Source organism: Bacillus rossius, chromosome 16 (assembly GCF_032445375.1).
Source record: "Bacillus rossius redtenbacheri isolate Brsri chromosome 16, Brsri_v3, whole genome shotgun sequence".
NCBI classification, from domain to species: Eukaryota; Metazoa; Arthropoda; class Insecta; order Phasmatodea; family Bacillidae; genus Bacillus; species Bacillus rossius.
This window is the reverse complement of record NC_086343.1, coordinates 11451491-11466338: the sequence shown is the minus strand read 5'-3', so window position 1 is coordinate 11466338 and position 14848 is coordinate 11451491. Positions and strand designations below refer to the sequence as shown.

Here is a 14848-nt window from a genome sequence, read left to right as displayed (position 1 = left end):
CTATTTTACTATTGATATTTACCCATGTTACACTAAACGATAATCTTGGAAATTTTTCCCCCAGATTTTTCCTGCCCGTAATTGGGATTTATATTTCAAAATAGGAAATATACGATATATGTCCAAATCTATTATGGCGGACAATGTTCCCCCTTAAATCGACATTTGGTATAAGTATATTGGTAGTCCTGTGACAAGAGTGCATTAATTTTGTATTAAAAATATTGTCGGTGTTTCGCAGTAGGTGTTTGAAGTGAATTATTTAATTTTGTTGGAAAACTGTTTTAGTCAACGTGGGTAATGTTAATATGGTAACATTCATCTATCGTTTTATTGCTAACCCATAAACGATTAATGCTTGTAAGTTATTAACTATATAATATAAGTGTAAATTTCAAATTCAAGGTTGTTTTGAAACTTTGGGTGGAGCGAGACTTCAATGTCATAACAAATTGTTGTGTTTATTTTAGAGTACAGGAGTCAGTATTATGCAATTTTTTAAAATATATTTTGTTTTAATTGTGGAGAAATTTTAAATAGTATTATGGAGGTAAAAGTTCCGTATCACGGGATGTTTGTATTCTTAAGACTGCCGGCAATACAAGAGATGATGGTGCATGTGTTACCACTTGTGGCTTTTATTTATTATTTATTTCGTTGAGCCTGTGGTTATGGTAGGCTGGAGAACATGTTATTTGTACATGAATCATTGTAATATTTACAGTTTACATATCCAAACGCACACTAAAACCAAAGTCAGTTATTAACAATTGAAAGGTCTCCAGTGCTATAACCGACAAGATTATGATCGGAACCATGAGAAAGGCTTTGCTTTAATGTTGAGGATTATTGTCAGAATCATGATAAGACTTTGCTACAACTGAAACACACATTGTTTTGTAATCATGAAGGAGCGGGGTGTATCTGAAGAAAGCACATAGAAATCTGAAATATCTTTTCTTAGTTACAGACATTTTTTTCTAATCTTTTATGAAAGGGTATTGCGATATGTTTATTACTTTCCTGGTAATTTTTGTTTTAGCTACATTTAAAATACTATAAAATTATATATGAATGGTTGGTTAGGTTAGGTTAGCTATATTTAAAATAGTATAGATAAATGGTTGGTTAGGTTAGCAACATTTAAAATATATAATTTTTAACCAACCTTAACACTGTTTTACAGTATTTTTAATGTAGCCTACCTCACTGACTACCCACATTATTTTATAGTATTTTAATGTTTATCAAAGGTTAAAATATTAAACTACTTGAAGTATTGCAGTACCATTTTTCACATAATTGAGTGCATTAAACACACAAGTATGTTAATACTTTATATTTTAATATGTTGCTTTTGTTTTGAATCCCTAATAGTATTTTATTGTTTTTTTTGTTTGTTTTTTTACTTTCAGAACAGTAAATAGTCGTTAGATGTGGCGACATGAATGAAGACGCCAGCGGTAAGGCTGCAGACGAACCTAGCCGCGAGGGTGCCTGTGACGAAGAGGACGGTCGACAGTACAGTTTGGTAGTGGGTGGTGCGAGGCCGAAAGCGAAGCAAATGGTTTTATGTAATGGTGCCAACGCAAGCCGTCTGGAAGATGCGACGAAGCTCAACAATAACCAACTGTGCAACACGAGCGACAAGACCGCTCCGTCTACAGTGTGCTCTGCCAACAATTTCAATCGTGTAATGAATGAGAACGGGACCGATGTACTGTATAATGCTAATTTCCATGAAACTGTTGGTCAGAGCTCACTTAGTAGGGGAAATCAAAAAGGGTCAGTTTCAGCCAACTCAAACGGTTGTGGAAAGTTTGGAGGGTCGTTTAGCAAAAGTGATAGGTTAAGTAGTAACCATTGTTACAGTGACAGTGACGGCGAGGAGGGGTACTCTGGTGATGAATGCTGTATATACACGTACAAAGGAGACCAGGCAGCAGATCTACCCAACTCGTTCTTCCGATTGGACGGGTTGTCTCGCGACCAGGACCACAGGGACGTGCGAAACGGCCAAGCGGTGAACGGCGTGGAGGGAAACAGAAACGGAAGTTCTTCGCCCGAGATGGACTTCTTGGAGATGGACTTTGATCCAGGGCCTTCTTGCGAGCAGGATTCGGACGAAGCGTTGGACTGCGAGGAGGGGGAAGACCTGGGAGAGCTCATCGGCAGGTCCGGTGCGCAGCCCCCACTCCTGGAACCGGAACCGGTCCCCAAGTCGGAAGAAGACTCTGAGTGCGGTGCTGCGTATTCTGGTGCCCAGGGCCCCCCCGTGTTGTACCGGGAGAACAGTACGTCGACGTCTGGTTCTGACTCGTCGGATGAACCCCAGCCGGTGCAGCCCCCGCTGTCACAGTCGAATGCACTGAGGTTTGTTCACGTGGACTCCCACGAGTCGTGGGGACACCACAACAGCGGAGACTTGTGTTCGGTTTCGCACGGGTCTGATGACAATCACGGAGTGTTGATGGTGTGGAATGGAATGCGGGGTAGAGTTCAGTTTGAGGCTAGCAACATCATGAACTTCTCAGTCTTCAAATTGCTTAATGCCCTGGACAAAGAAGTTGATTCCACTGTGGTGAGTACTTACCTATATTAATAATTAATTTCATAGTGTAGCACATGTCTTTGTAAGCTTGTGTAAGGCCTAGTTTGTACACTATGCAAGAACGCAACCACAATTTAGAGTACTGGTATATAATAAGCGCAAAAACACAATGCAAGTATTGTTAAACTTCCGACTTTTTTTCCATTTTGGCTTTCATTTTCGACGGCCATATCTGAACGAAAATGTTCTGAAAACTTTTAAAGAATAAAACGTTATGTGCATGGAAGAGCCCGGTGTTCTTTTAATTATAAACAGTGTGTTTACATTTGTTAAACTTTTACATGGTGAAAGAAAATAAAACTCTAAACATATTGTTTCCATAATAAAATGAATTTGTAAAAGAATTGTGTAGGGTTGATGATGTATTGCGACATGCATGCTTTATAAACAACTTGGGTGAATATGTAGTTGGGCGGTATTTGCGGAAAAAAAATGTTAAAAATCCGAAAATACTTTTATTCTATGCTCTTTAACTTCCTTTTTTCATTAAACCCGGCGGAGATAAGAAATTCCAAATACTTTAGGAGATATCGCCGTTCTTATTTTGCAATACAAGACCTGTGCAATCATTCCATCGCCGCAATTTTTTTTATTTTACCGTGTGTTCGTGAATGCCTAATTAATTAAAATGGTCAATTAGGCCAGGTCAGTTACATTATAAATACTTTCAAACTAAGCGGACATTAAAAATAATATGAAGTAATCTTAATGGTTGTTTAGTTTTAAAGTATTTATAATGTAACTGACCTGACCTAACAAACCGGGACAAAGGATGAACAGTAGGAACTTACGTAATTTTTTCTTTACTTATTACTTGCGCAACAATATCCAAATAACAAATAAAACATTAAAATTTTAAACGTTAAAAACTCACCTAAGTTAGAGGTGGGTACAATACCTTTACCATTAGTAGAAAATGATGTAGTCGTTCACCTACGTCGCGAAAAAAAAAATCCTACTCGTAAACAAGAAACAATTGTGAATGACGCATGAATGCACAGGTATTGTGATGAAAATTAAAAATTTCGATATCTCCAAAAGTATTTGGAATTTCTTATCTCCGCCGGGTTTAATGAAAAGAGGAAGTTAAAGAGCATAGAATAAAAGTATTTTCGGAATTTTATAATTTTTTTTAACAAATACTGCCCTACTATAAAAATTAAAAAATTTGATATCTCCTAAAGTATTTGGAATTTCTTATATTCGCCGGGTTTAATGAAAAGAGGAAGATAAAGAGCACATAATAAAAGTATTTTCGGATTTTTAACATTTTTTTTCGCAAATACCGCCCAACTACATATTTACCACAACTTGTGTTGTGCTGCTGCGTCTTTGGTTTCCTTGCATAGTTTATAAACCCATCCTAACAACACGAGTTGTTGAATAGTACGCTTCCTTCATGTATATTGCTGTAGGTCATTGTAAAGAAAAATATTAAGTAAACTGTGTTTAAATGGTGAAAGATTTTGGATAACTTTTAAGGTGTATTATTAGATTATACAAATTCAGTTTCCTAACATATTGATGTTTTTAAGATAAATTGGGATTCTCAATTGTTTGGCCACTTTCCACATAAAGTGAGCATATAATTTGGGACTACCATAATGGAGTGCACTAGATTTAAAAAAATTCAACCACAAAAACAATTTGGCTTTCTTAAAATACTAGTTATACTACCACGCAAATTCACACAAAAGTATTGGAAAAGTCAAGTTCATATAACTGTTGTTAAATTTGTAGTTTGTAATATCTTTTGTTAAGCTGAGAGCAGTTTTACATGTTGCAAAGTTAAGGTTGTGGTTTGCGCAAAAATAATTTGGAAATTAATGTTGTCACATTAGAACCATTCCAGTAGTGTTGAAAAATCTAAAATCTACTTTTCAGGAGAGTATGTTCTGTGTTTCATTAATTTGCAAAGGCGTGTTTTGCTATAACCTGTGTGTACAAATGATGTTAATACAGTGAAGTTGAAAAACTAAATGTGGGTGTATGGGTGTAGGGGTGTATGTGGGTGGGGAGGTGTGTGCACACACACAGGGGTCGAAAATGGTCACTTAACTCACTTACAGTCACTTATTTTGCATCAATCACTATTTTGTCACTTTTTTTTTAAACAGTCACTTAATTTACTTTTTTTTCGATATTGGTGCCCAAAATTTGCATTTCCGTTTATGAAAGTGACATTAATTAAATGCTTGAATTTGTGTTTTTGACCGTAATCAAGGTATTTGCCGTTTGCCATAACACGGATTGTGTCGAGATCGTTTTTTTACATGCGTTAAAGCGTAAACAACAACTGAAGTCGAACTATCCATTAATCGATTCGCCCTACAGTATTGATTGGCTGACATGATGGCAGATAACCTATGTTAGCGCCAGTGTGTTCTGTAGTTAGTCTGATTACGGTCTTAAGATAGTTTTGTCGTTAGGGGCCTTGGCTAGCGATATGACTTGTGTAATGCTATACTATTATTTGAGATAAACAAGTAACCGGAAATAATATCGTAGTGTTTTGATGTTTTCTTGTGTGGTGAAGATGGGGAAGTGTCGTTTTCGTAGCGAGTGGCTAGAGAGGCACGATAATAATGGATATATCATTAACGAGTGGGCAAAAAAGTAACAATACTGATGTTTTTTGTGCAGTTTGCTGTGTCACAATCAAAATATCAACCAAAGGGTATCAAGCACTATCTCAGCATGCTACTTGCGAGCGACATAAGAGTGAATGTCGGAATAAGTTGGCTCCTAGTCAGCTAAAATTCACGGTCGTTCGACCTTCATGTTCAGCTTCCACATAAAGCGAAGTGTCCTCAGAAAACCATCTTAAATGTCTTTACAGTGTACGAGATGATGTAACAAGTGCAGAACTGAAATGGGTAATGAAATGTATTATTTCAAATTATTCAGCATCATCTTGTGGAGGAATAGCTGACGTTTTTAAAAGTATGTTTGGTGAGGGTTTGCCTGAGGACTTCAGCCTGAGCAGCACTAAATTTAGGTATCTACTAAAAGATGCATTAAGCCCACTTTACAAGAGAGCTATTAGCAATGGCTCATGTAGCTCATAGCAGCTACCTTACACACTTGCAAAATGAGAAGGCTTTAAAAGAAGCAGATCGGAAGAAGTAGAGAATACAAAAACTGAAAGATGAGAGAAAGATAATAGCTGGTGCTGAGAACAAATTGAAGAGTTTGCAAAGTGAAGAGCAGCAAAAAAGAAAGACTGCAGATGTACTTTTGAGGAGGCAAATAAGAGATTAAAGAGGGCTGTAGAAAAGAAAGATATGCAGGAAATTGGATTGGCCTAGGCCATGTTGGAAGGTGTTAACAGAGTCAGAAAAGAAGCTGCAGAGATGAAGCTTGAGATTGATACTGTACAACACTCAGTGGAGAAAAGGAAATCTAAAATTATTTCTGACTATTTTTCAAAATACTAAAAAAATTAGATGTTTTGTGTTGATGGAGTGTTCTGACATAAGTTTGCTGATGTTGAAATGTTCTTAAATTGGACTAGATACAGTTATGTAGTAGGCCTATGGTGTCTTCTTAATTAATATAATTCTTAGTTCATTTTATAAGACAATATAAAAATGTTAATCTTGACAGAATTTTCATGGAAACCACTTTTAAGTCACAGTTTACACAGTTGACTTCTCTTTCACCATCTTAGGTATGTGAATAATTTGTTTCTTTTAATTTTGTGCTACTGGTGCATAATTTATAACTTATGTGTTTTTAAATAGTTGATAGAATAACTGCCAGTATTTTATTAGATCCATATATAACCTAACATTTTATTTTACTACAATCAGAATTTTTTGTAACATTTATTTCAGTTATATTTCAGGTCACCTTTGAAGTCACTTATTTTCCTGGAGATCACTTTTTTCTCACTTTTTCTATCACAAAGGTCACTTTTCTCACTTTTTTCCAGTGAATAAATCACTTTGAGGCCTGCACACACGTGTGCATCATTTTGTTCCTATTGCTTTCCCTAAAGCTGGAGTCGCAACGCCAGAACGAACCTGACAAACCGTTGTACAGCACAACATTAACCCAACAATTTCAGATTTGGCTGTCGGAAAATCGTTCCAACCCAAATACTTTCATTAAAAATGCACTATAGAATGTGCTAAAAAACAGTATAGAAGAGAAAAAGAACATGCTATCTCAGTCCCTGCTTTTTCTTTTGGCAGATTTCTGTAGTGCTTCAACCCAATTTCGTTCAGAATACCACGAGCCTGAACTTTATTAATTAAAAGTTCTTCGCTGAACTCGTCAATTCTGAAACTAAATCTTTGCCAGTCTACAGTAACTACATTGACCATAAACACGATGATATCCATTTATAAGAACAGATGAAGGCAAACTGCAAATATTAAAGTGTAACTCCCACAAGTATAAAATTATATTTCAAGCGGGTAAATATTTTTGAAGTCGTATTTCTGTGAGGCTTCTCGCCCGTTTCTGTTTTCCTATCTGTCGGGCAGCACGACTTGATGGAAGTGGAAATGGAATCTATTCCTTGCGGGCAGTCGGTGCAGGTATTTTGTCTTGGGTGACGCCACTGCGACTTTGTATTTGATTGGCTGTTGAGCGTGTCGGGCGTGTCATGTCTAGCTGTAAGCGTGGACCCGCTGTAAAACAGTGGCGATGGGGGATCGGGTGTGTTCGTCTCAGGACAGTGGGCCGGGCATGTCCTCGGCCGGCTCGTCGTCGCAGCGCGTCATGCTGTGGTCGATACAGGAGGCGTGCACCAAGCAGGTGACCCAGATCGGCACGTCTGCGTGCGGCGCCACGGCCGTCATCAACGTCCTGGTGAGTGCCCGGCGCGGCGGTTCCCAGACCGTGTGCCTCGGGAGACCTCCGGGTGCTCCCTGCGGTGGCCAGTTAGCACTGTGTGCGGTAGAGAAAACCTACAAACGAAATATGAACACACACAGAAAACCAAGCCAGAATCAGCCAGTGTCAAATTTTTGCAAGTGGTGGAGATATTTCGTGTTATGTTCCATTTTTTCAAATTAAATTTTTTTTTTAAAAAAAACCCTGTGATATCAAGAAGTTGTAAGAATACTTTTATTTAGAAGTTCCTGAAATTGGTTTACCGGGTGATTGTAAACACTATGATACTGATGTGAAATTCTGGGTCGGGGATAATTAACATGGGTATAATTTGTCACGCTTGGGAAGCAAGTTTTTCACGTTGCACCCTCGTACTGTCCGCAGCTTCTCCTGAACATCCCCTTCCACCTGGACAAGCTGAAGGAAGCTGTGGGCACCCGCCTGAGGGCGGAGTACGCCCCGCTCCCCGAGTACCTGTTCTCGCGGTCGGCGGCCGGCGTCACCCACGAGGACATCATCCGGGGGCTGGAGGAGGCCTCGGAGGGCCAGCTGTACGCCCGCTTCTTCCCCTTCTACCCGCAGCGGGACGTCTCCCTGTGCCGGTGGCTGGTCAACTGGATGCGGAAAGGTGAGCCTTGCGACCCCTCCCTTGTAGAGTCCTACACCGAGGTTATACGGGGCCCGACCCGGATTTTCCATAATCTGGAAACGTGGTCGGGATCGAAGTAAGTTTGTGGAATTTCTTGGGACGGTGGTACTCCCCCCACCACCGTCTAGTTCATTCCATCAGCTCCGTTCTCATCCCATGGCCCGTTTGTCATCTCTAGTGACCCTGATGGTAATATGTCAAGCCCTTAGTCATTCATTCTTAGAATCCTGTAGTCCTTTGACTCTCACTATTGCAGTAGGGGAGTCTGCGTCTGCTGCAACTTCAACCGTTGGAGAAGCATTTCCATTACTGCATGCGGTAAATCATTTTCTAAGAGGTTCGTTCATGATTGAGAAGTGTTGGTGCTTAGTAATTTCATATTAGACCTACCCCTCAAAGTAACACTATTCGATTTGCGTGGTTTTGAAGTAACTATGCCAATAAATTACGGCATGATTTGAAATAGCGTGGTGATACATTCCAAGTACAATTTTTCTTTTACGTGAATATTTATTTACATGCATGCACAATGGCAACAGCACTTGTGTAGCATTAAATACAATGTGTCGTATCAACAGACAATATTTTCCTCTTAATAGCTATTCGCTTCCTTCATTGTGTACTATCTCCCGACGGCAGCCCAGTAACTCTTTTAATTGTCGAGATGGTCAACTTTAATATTTGGGGTCATCAGCAGGCTGGTAGAGTGAATGGATTCCATTCACCATTGTTTTGTGATGTCATGAATGACATATGCCAAATCAAAGGTTTATCCATTGTTCAAAGGAGCAGTAAACCTATTCGGGTTCATTGAAAATATATATTACATGAAATAAAACATATTAACAAACAAAGTATGTTTTTAAAACATGCTCATTCACAAACTGTGACTGGCTGAAAATATGTTTGAGAGAATAAACAAGAGGGTTGTATTTAATTTTGTCAGAATTCGTAGGTCTACCTATTAAAAAAAATTTTTATTTATAAAATTTGCCACAATTATTTAATGAAATGGCAATTCTACGAAAGCTTGTATTCACAAATAAAAATTTACAAATATTTCGATTAGCACATGAAAATGTACAAAGCCAACAATATTTACTTTATTCGCGAACTTGGGATCTGTATTGACTAGAGCATAACAAATTTTTGCATAGTTTTCTTGAGTGGTTCTTGCCTACTATTATCATCTTCATTCTCAGAAATTAATAGTCTTATGGCGATTAATAATTTAAAAATAAAACTATGAATCTTAAAATATAAAAATGCCTGTGAATACCGTTTACTTATTTTCGGATATTTTAATAAGTAGCTTAAGTTTCAGTAATAAGCCAATAAAGGCACTTAAAAAATTTGACCTGCTACATGACTAGCCATATTAATTTTTTTTTGTTTGGGTGTGTAGTTTGGGAACTATTCTATTCAAGTATAACTTAAGTTCAGGCAGCTCAGAAAAAATAAATTGTTTATGCTGTCTTTTGCTGGAATATAAGTGTGCTGTGTCGTTAGTACATAAATTTATATCGACATCTTAAATTTGCGTAGTTTCACCATCAAGCAAATTCCTTAAAAAACAAAATTTTGTTCATTGAAAACCTGCAAATTATTTAAAAATCAAAGTGTGGTGGCCACCCTGGTATTCTTTTCCTTATTCTCCTTTCTAGAACATTAACTTAAGTCATGTACTCATGGACCTCGTTCTTGAGTATGAAAGTGATCTAAATAAGCGAACAAGAAAATGAACTATAATTTAAAATTTTTTAAATAACATGTTACAATTTTTTTTTATGCACTACAAGATCGTCTTTTGTATTTAACAATATTTAATTTATACATTTTTTGAAGAACTATTCTACATAATTTTTGCTTTGACCTGCCATTTTTGCTGAATATTATAATAGAAGATAAAAAAATTAATTTAAAACTTTTTAACCTATATGTTTATTTAGCATAATTATATTACAAGTTGATGAACAATAACAGTAACTGCAAGCATTAATTTAATTAAACGTGGAAAATCCATTGTCAATCATCGTCAGGATAATGGTAGAGAGAACTGTCTCTGTCAAACTTTTTGGGAAATGTGGTGTACATTATAGAGAGCAAGGGGGTTTTCTCTGGATTCTACTATTCCTCCTACAAGTAGAGTTCTGCGAATCCTGTTTTTCAAATTTGAATTACATATCAAATTATTGTCATGGTAAAATATTTTTCTAATCAAAATTCATTGTAAACTTAAACCATGTTTTACACCCTTTATGGAAGTCCAAGAAAAAATTCTGAAAACACAGTAAAATTATTAATATAAAAATAAATAAATAATTTACAGCTATTATATTTTTACATATAAAAGCCATGCATGTTCTATGTTGGAGTAAACAAATCAAAATGTCAGAATAAATCTTCATTGGTTTCATTCATGTTGCACTCTTTCATTTAAATTGTTTGTTAATTAGTCCCTTTTCGTGTAGCTATCGCTAACTAATAATTTTAAAAGTTATTGGATTTGTAATGACAATGCTTCAGTCTCATCTCGATGTCATTGAGGCATTAAGGGGGCCACCCAGTCAGGTTGTGTTTGTGGGACAGGATGATAAGTGTGATGCTTGCTAGTGCTTCTAGCATGGTGTCGCCTCTGAGCGCGATGCTCTGAACTAGTGTGCAGTCTTACTGTAGTGCATATAATAACTATGAGGTTTGAGTGGTAGTCATTAATATTATATAGCAGAGGAATAAGGATAAAGGTATAATGCAGGTCCCTTGAGTGCTTTTTAAGTATCTGTACTGGGGGGTTTTGTGCTTAAAATATTATTCTGAAAATACATGTTGTAGCCATTTTCACTTCTAAAATTACTGTTCTCTCAGTGTATGCTTAAATGATCTTCGTAAACAAGCACCACTCTGATGTCTTGAGCAGTTCTCAAATCGTGTGGTTTCGCGAGTCTCAAGTGGCACGACGTGGCGCAGGCGCAGTGCCCGTGGCGACGCTGAACCTCCAGCGCGCCCGCACGGCGGCGGGGCAGGTGCCCGACGCCTGGCACCACCAGATGGTGTTCGGGGCGGGGCCCCGCACCGTGTACCTGGCCAACCCCTTGGAGTGGGTGGGGGAGGAGGAGCTGGCGCGGCAGCTGTGCAGCCCGTCCGTGCTGCTGGTGCGCTGCAAGGACGTGCTGGCGCGCTGGACCGACCAGACCGACCTCCGGCCGCTCGCCGCCCACCCTGACCCCCGCTGGAACCTCATGAACGTGCTCGGTGAGCTAGCCCGCTGTTGTTGCCTCACTTCAGATCGTAGTCGCAACTGGACATATAGTTTTTTTTTTTTTTAAATTGTGTGTAATTTTTTTCTGAAAAGATTTTAACTACCGAATGTGAAATTGGCACCTTGCTACAAACTGTAGATGTACACAGTAGCGGATCCTGAGGGGGGGGGCTAAGGGGCTCAAGCGCCCCTCCAAAAGCAACTGGGTCCACTATTGTTTTAGTGTTTGCCTTGGTAAAGCCTAGCCTCAGCTGGGGTCAAGCCCCTCCCAAACCCAAAATCCTGGATCCGCCACTGTTGATGTACATTAAATCCCTGTGAAGAAGTTTTTCAATCCACTAAAAAATTTAAAACTTACTAAAAGGGTAAAATAATATAGGTCAAGTGCTCGTCCTTTTAAGGCTTCTCGTGCAGGGTTTAATTTCTTAAGTGGGAGTTTGACAGGGAAAGGGAATTGCCGAACGTTGACCCGGGGGTGCCCTTGTGTGGTTTGCAGGGCAAGTGGTGAACGTTATCCGGTCTCGCGAGCACGCGGTCAGCGAGCACATCAGCATCCCCGCGTCGTACGCCTCCGGGGTGACCCTGGCGGTGCGGCGGGACTCGCCCGCGTTCCTCGAGCTCCGCTGCGCCCCGGACCTGCCCCTCCTGGAGCGAGGGGAGGCCTCCGGGTGCTAGCCGCTCTCCCCCCCCCCCCCCCCCTCCCCGGCACGTGCTTCGGACAAGCTGCCAGTATATACCCACAAGACTGATGTAGCGTTGGCGGAGAGCGTCTCTTGCACCGAGATTGTATTGCATGTCGTCCCCCTGCACAATTTAATACGTTGTATAAACAGCCTGTATACATTGAACATAATCATTTTTTTTTTTTTTTCCATATGCGCTGTATTTATTTGTGAAATGAATCTGTATTTAGTGAATACTTCGAGTATCATTCTGTTGTGTAATAAATATTGAAATATGACTTGAAATTTTTTTTTTTGATGGAATTTGATTATTTAGGTTAAAGTGGTTTTTCCATTTCGGTGTACTCTACTGTGTACGTGCCACCGGCGCCCGAGAGCAAATCATTATAACGGACCCCCACCCTATTTTTTTAATGTACAACCTTTCAAACTCCAAAATAAGAAAAAATTAAAAAGACTGTAAATGTTTACTTTCGCCGTAACTGTAAACATTATCTATGCGTATTGCATTAGGTAGTCGTAGTTGCTCGATTTTTTAAGACTAAATTGGTGTGTTAGAATTATTTATGAACTGTTTCATTTTATTTCTTACTTAAAATTTAATACAACACAGTTTACTTTACTAATAAAAATAAATAAAAACCCAATTTTTGCAATCATACTTTTAGAAAGACTGTGTGCCAGTTACTTAAGGCATATATTTTTGCAACTCCTGCCTAAGAATAAACAACGTAATAAATTTTCTCAACATGCATTATTTGGACAGGGAATAACATTTTTATTATTTAAGTATGTGATAACAGTATTTTTTGGGATAAGCAATGGATCTTATAATGGTGCCCAATCCAAATATTACTTATTGAAAAAATTTATTATTTTGTAGATGTTAAAATAAAATATTATGTTCACTAAAATTGGCGTGGTTTGTAATCAGCAGATAACATTTCTAATGTAATTCAAATGTGTTGACTTCAGAAGAATATTTTTTGTAACTAGTATTCTGAATGAAAAGTGAGGTGAGTTAATTCTTAAAATTGTATTATAAGTATATTCTTCATAACAGTAGACATCCGTCATGGGAAGAGACTCAATATTATGTTTGGTTTTACGTAAAACTTAGGGATGGGAAGGTCGAATCCTCGAATCCCACCAAATCTCCAGTATTCAAAAGATTCGGGATTCGAGGAAAAAGATAGTGATATATTTTGAATAAAAATAGTAAATTAAAAAATTTAACACTGGCAAATGCTTTAACTAGGTTTATTTATATTTATCTTGTGCCTATTATAATACTGTTGTCCAAAATAATATTTTAATGTATATGTATTGAGTAAATTAAATACATATCATATACTCATCTGGAAAACTTAGTTCTTGGAACAAATTTTAATGTTGCCATATTTAGGAACCCAACAATTGGTGAAACGCAAAATTTTCAGAAAATGACAGTCAGCTGTTTTCGAAGTTTTTCCTGAAATTTCTCATTACATAAAAAAAATTGGCGTGGAACACAATTGCTTATATGAGTAGGTTGACACCATTTCTGAGAAGTCACACATAAGTTCATAGATCTTTAACACAGGAAACAAATTCAGATAAAGTATGTATTTTGATTTTTACTACAGAGCCCATAATTTTATTTATGAATGCCACAAACACGACAAGTTTCTCTTTGTGCTGTGTTTGTACGTCTTGTATCTTCATATTGTTGGTTATTTAGAGGGGTGAAAAAATAAAAGATGGGTTTGTTTACAAGAAAAACTGCAACAAATTTTATGTTTATACCTAGTTTTACGTATATTTCTTTTATTACTTAAAGTTACACAAGAATTTTGTATGCTCTATTGTACTTATGTCCAGACTTCAAGTAAGGTACAAACGAAGCTGTGCAAGTCTAGTTTACTTCCAGGTAAAAAAATTTCGACATTTTGATCATCATTTTATAGTTTATTTGGCATAACACTTCAGCAATTAACACTCGTAAAATAAAATTCAATTAATTTTATTGAAGTTATACTTCTTTAGGCGCGTTATGAAAAAATGATGAGAGTGAAATTTTAAGATGTGCGCGCATCACTGTGACAAAATTAACAGGATGAAGCTGCCCGCTAAACCGCTCATTAAGTCTCGAAAAAAAGCTACCAACAAAATAGAAATAGAACCTCTATTAGTCGCCTCTGATCGCTGTTTTCATATTTATAATACTTATCCACATGTTTCTAGTTTCTACATTCACAACACGTGTTTTAGTTTCATACAAGTGCGAATTATATTTATGTGCTAATAAATTATATTCAGTAGTGATTTAAATTGAATATTTTGATTAATATTATTTACTATTCGTAAATATTAGTAAAAAAAATTGTGCCTTTATACTTTTACAAGTAATCCAATATAATTGAGGTTAACTATCTGTATGTATTAATTATTGATATAAATTAAAATATTATTTAATATATATAATATTTACAAAATAAAGAAATTAATTTAATAAAACAATTAATAAAAAATTTGTGATAAAAATTAAAATAGAACATCAAATTAAAATATTAATTTTTAATATTTATTATTAAATTGAATAAATAATATTTACAAAAATAAATGAACAAATTTAATGAAAACTTTTTGATAAAAATGAAAAGTGAATATTAAATTAAGAAAATAATAAATATTTAAAAAATGAACAAACTTAAATTCAATTTTTGAATTTATTATTAAATTTGTTTATTTTCTTTTAAAATATTAAATAATCAATAATAAATATTTAAAATTAAGAATCTTATAAAATTTAGTACAAATTAGGT

At 36.8% G+C, this 14848-nt stretch overlaps 1 protein-coding gene across 3 annotated transcripts; it reads left to right on the top strand.

Annotated features, from left to right (window-relative positions):
• The first annotated feature begins 80 nt into the window (after positions 1 to 80).
• LOC134539953 (uncharacterized) lies at positions 81 to 14406 on the top strand. Of its 3 annotated transcripts, none has more exons than XM_063382337.1 (6): positions 81 to 360; positions 1416 to 2581; positions 7292 to 7429; positions 7838 to 8081; positions 11070 to 11354; positions 11858 to 14406. In XM_063382337.1, exons 2-6 carry the CDS (start codon positions 1445 to 1447, stop codon positions 12034 to 12036), a joined length of 1983 nt encoding a protein of 660 aa, XP_063238407.1. In that variant the 5' UTR covers positions 81 to 360; positions 1416 to 1444; the 3' UTR covers positions 12037 to 14406. The 3 variants fall into 3 exon arrangements, with proteins under 3 accessions (XP_063238407.1, XP_063238406.1, XP_063238405.1); XM_063382336.1 differs by having other exon boundaries at positions 110 to 297; XM_063382335.1 differs by having other exon boundaries at positions 110 to 311.
• Positions 14407 to 14848: the final 442 nt, after the last annotated feature.